This window comes from Rhea americana, unplaced genomic scaffold (assembly GCF_003343005.1).
Source record: "Rhea americana isolate MKP2758 unplaced genomic scaffold, rheAme1 scaffold_551, whole genome shotgun sequence".
Classification (NCBI taxonomy): domain Eukaryota; kingdom Metazoa; phylum Chordata; class Aves; order Rheiformes; family Rheidae; genus Rhea; species Rhea americana.
Window position 1 is genome coordinate 75,800 of NW_028186703.1, and position 2,834 is coordinate 78,633.

The following is a 2,834-nucleotide window of genomic DNA, read 5'->3' on the forward strand; positions in this document are numbered from 1 at the left end:
CCCCAGCCCCACAGCTGCCCCGAGCCCTGTCCAGGCCCAGCCCCACAGCGGCCCCAGCCCCACAGCCCGTGGGGAGCCCCCTTCCCAGGGTGTTTCCCTCCATCTCCCCTGGCCGCCCCATGCCCAAGGGCCATGCCAGGACTGCTCCTGCCTCAGCCCCTTGCTCCACCCAGCCCCACGGTGGGGGGCAGGGGAGCCCAGGAGGCCTCTAGCCCCGTCGCCATGGGGCACGTAGGGGAGCCGGGCAAGCAGGGGCTGGGGCTGCACCCAGGCAGCATACAGGGCCGCAGGGGGCGAGGGGGATTTTGGGGGGGGACCCCGTCCCGCCAAGACACCCCAGATCCGGACACGAGCAACCCCCTAGACCCCCCCCCAGTACGCTCCAGCCGGGTGGCGACCCCCAAGAGGGGTGAGAGGAGAACGCCGAGGGGGGCAAAGCCCCGCGGAGGGTGCGGAGGGCAGGAGCGGCCCCGGCGGGCGCCCGCGGCCCCCCGCCCCACGCGCGCCCCCCGGCCCAGCCAGGCACGCACACCAGCTCTGCTCTCGCAGCCGTGTTTGAGCCCGCGCCCGCCGCCGAGCCCGGGCCAACGCGCTACAGCTCCGCTTTGGGAGATGCGCCCGCCGGCACGGAGCCCCCGCCACCGCCGCCGCGCCGCTCGGGCGGCTCGGCCGCCTCCTCGGCCACCTGCCCCGGGATGCGGAAGTCGACGGGCGGCTGGTCCTGCTTGGGGCTGGGGGCGCCGGGCCGGGGCTCGGCCGGGCAGCCCGTGCCCTGGAGGAACTGCAGGAAGTTCTCCTCGATGGAGCCCTCGCGGCTGGGCAGCCGCAGGTCGTCCTCCGGCGGCTGCTTGAAGAAGCAGGTGAGGAGCCGGCCGAGCTCGCCGCGGATCTGCCGGTTGAGGCACCCGTAGAAGAAAGGGTTGGAGGTAAAGCAGAAGTAGCCGAGCCAAGTGACCACAGTCTCGGCCTGCCGCCCCGCCAGCGGCTGGGGGCTCAGGGCCGTGTAGAGGTGGAAGGAGAAGTAGGGCAGCCAGCAGAAGAGGAACTGGCCCCCCACGGCCAGCAGGATGGCGGCCGCCTTGCCGCCGCCGAACGTCCTCTGCGGCGTGGTGCGCGGTGCCCCGGAGCTGGTCACCATGGTGGAGCGGCTGCTGAGCGACTCCGAGCGCCGCCGCGGCGTCTCCATCCAGGTGGGCAGCGGCCCGTGGTGCATGGCGGCCACCCGCGCCACCTTGAACATGCTGCAGTAGACCACAACGATGATGAGGAGGGGCAGGAGGAAGTAGAAGGCGGCGAAGAAGACCACGAAAAACTTGCAGTAGGGCCCGCGGCTCCATTGCAGCGAGCACCTGCGGCCGGTGGGGACCGGCGGCCGGTCCGGCGAGAGCCAGCCCAGCACGGGGACCAGGGAGGTGGCCACCGCCTTGAGCCAGACGCCCACCAGCACGCAGGCCACCAGCCCCACTGTCATCTTCACCTCGTAGCGCATGGGGTGCACCACGTAGTAATAGCGCTCCACGTTGATGGTGGAGATGGAGAGGATGCACATGCTGATGAAGCAGACGCTGAGGAACAGGTAGACGCGGCACATGGCCTCGCCGAAAACGGGGCTGTCGAAGACGGCCGAGCCGGAGAGCATCTCCAGGGGCATGAGGGTGAGGGCGGCCAGGAAGTCCACCAGGCAGAGGTGGAAGACGAAGACGAACTTGCGCAGCGCCGGCGTCTTCACGATGACGGTCATGACGGCTGCGTTGCCCACGATGGCCGTCAGGTCGATGAGCAGCATGAAGAAGAGCCCCACCGACTTGGAGGCCACGTCCTTGGGCTTGGCGTCGGCCGTGCCGTTGGGGGGCATGGGGCCCGGCGAGGGCTGCAGCGGCCGCGCCGGCCTAGAGCCGTTCCAGGCCCACGGGGCGGCCAGGGAGGGCTCCATGGTGTCCCGCGGTGGCGCCGGCCCTCACCGGCCCCCGGCCCATCCTACGGGGCCCCCCGCGAGGGGCCGCAGAGCATCGCCCGGGCGCTCACATCCTCGCCGGCCCCTCGGCGGCCCCGGGCGCTGCTGGCCATCGCCCGGCCCCGCTCCGCCGGGCGCGGGACGGGTCCTGCAGAGGCCGTGGCACTCAGCGCACCCGAGGGCTCCCGCCGGCCGGCCTCATCTCCCGGCTCCTCTCCGCCGGGCAGAGCTGGGCACCTGCAGGGGAAGGGAGAGGGGCGGCCGTCAGCGCCGGGGCGGGGGGCGGCCGCATCGGCCCCGGGCCGCGGCCCCTCGGTGCCTGCCGGCGCGCGCCTGGCCCCCCCCTCCAGGASACCCACCAAAACCACGTTAGGGGAGGGGGGGGAACAAAGTGTAAAACCCCAAACTCCAATGTTTCATCCCAAAATATCCTCAGCTGACGCCCTGAGCCTGGGGACAGCTCTGCTGCGACTGGGGACGTCGGGGACCTGGACGCCGGGGTTCACCCCATTTCCCCCCACCCCGAACGCGTCCTGGGACGGGCGCAGCCCTCAGGCCAAACACCGCGGGGACGCGGCAGCCGGCACCGCGGGGTCCCCAGAGGTGGGGGGGACCGGGCACGGGGGCGCCAGCCCGAAGTCACCACCCTCTGCAGTGGGGGTGCCACCCTCCCTCGCCCACCCACGGGTGCTTCCCCAGGGCCACAGGGTGCCCCACAAGGAGCCTCCGGGGTGAGGGGCCGAGAAGCGCCGCGGTGCCGCGGACCGGCAGAAACCAGTGCTCCCCGTTCCCCCCCTCCCCCCCGCAGCCCCGGGGGTGCTCCCCCAAACCGGCCTGGCCCGTGGGTGCCCGCCGGCCCCCGGGGCACCGGGAGGGGCCG

General features: G+C 73.0%; 1 protein-coding gene across 1 annotated transcript; it reads right to left on the reverse strand.

The window, feature by feature from the left end:
* Positions 1 to 592: 592 nt before the first annotated feature.
* Positions 593 to 2,017, reverse strand: GPR61 (G protein-coupled receptor 61). Its single transcript, XM_085318769.1, has one exon. The coding sequence runs from the start codon at positions 1,931 to 1,933 to the stop codon at positions 593 to 595; it is 1,341 nt and encodes a 446-aa protein (XP_085174895.1). The 5' UTR covers positions 1,934 to 2,017.
* Positions 2,018 to 2,834: the final 817 nt, after the last annotated feature.

Coding starts and splice junctions, on each gene's coding strand:
- GPR61 (XM_085318769.1), bottom strand. CDS start 1,933: ATGGAGCCCTCCCTGGCCGCCCCGTGGGCCTGGAACGGCTCTAGGCCG.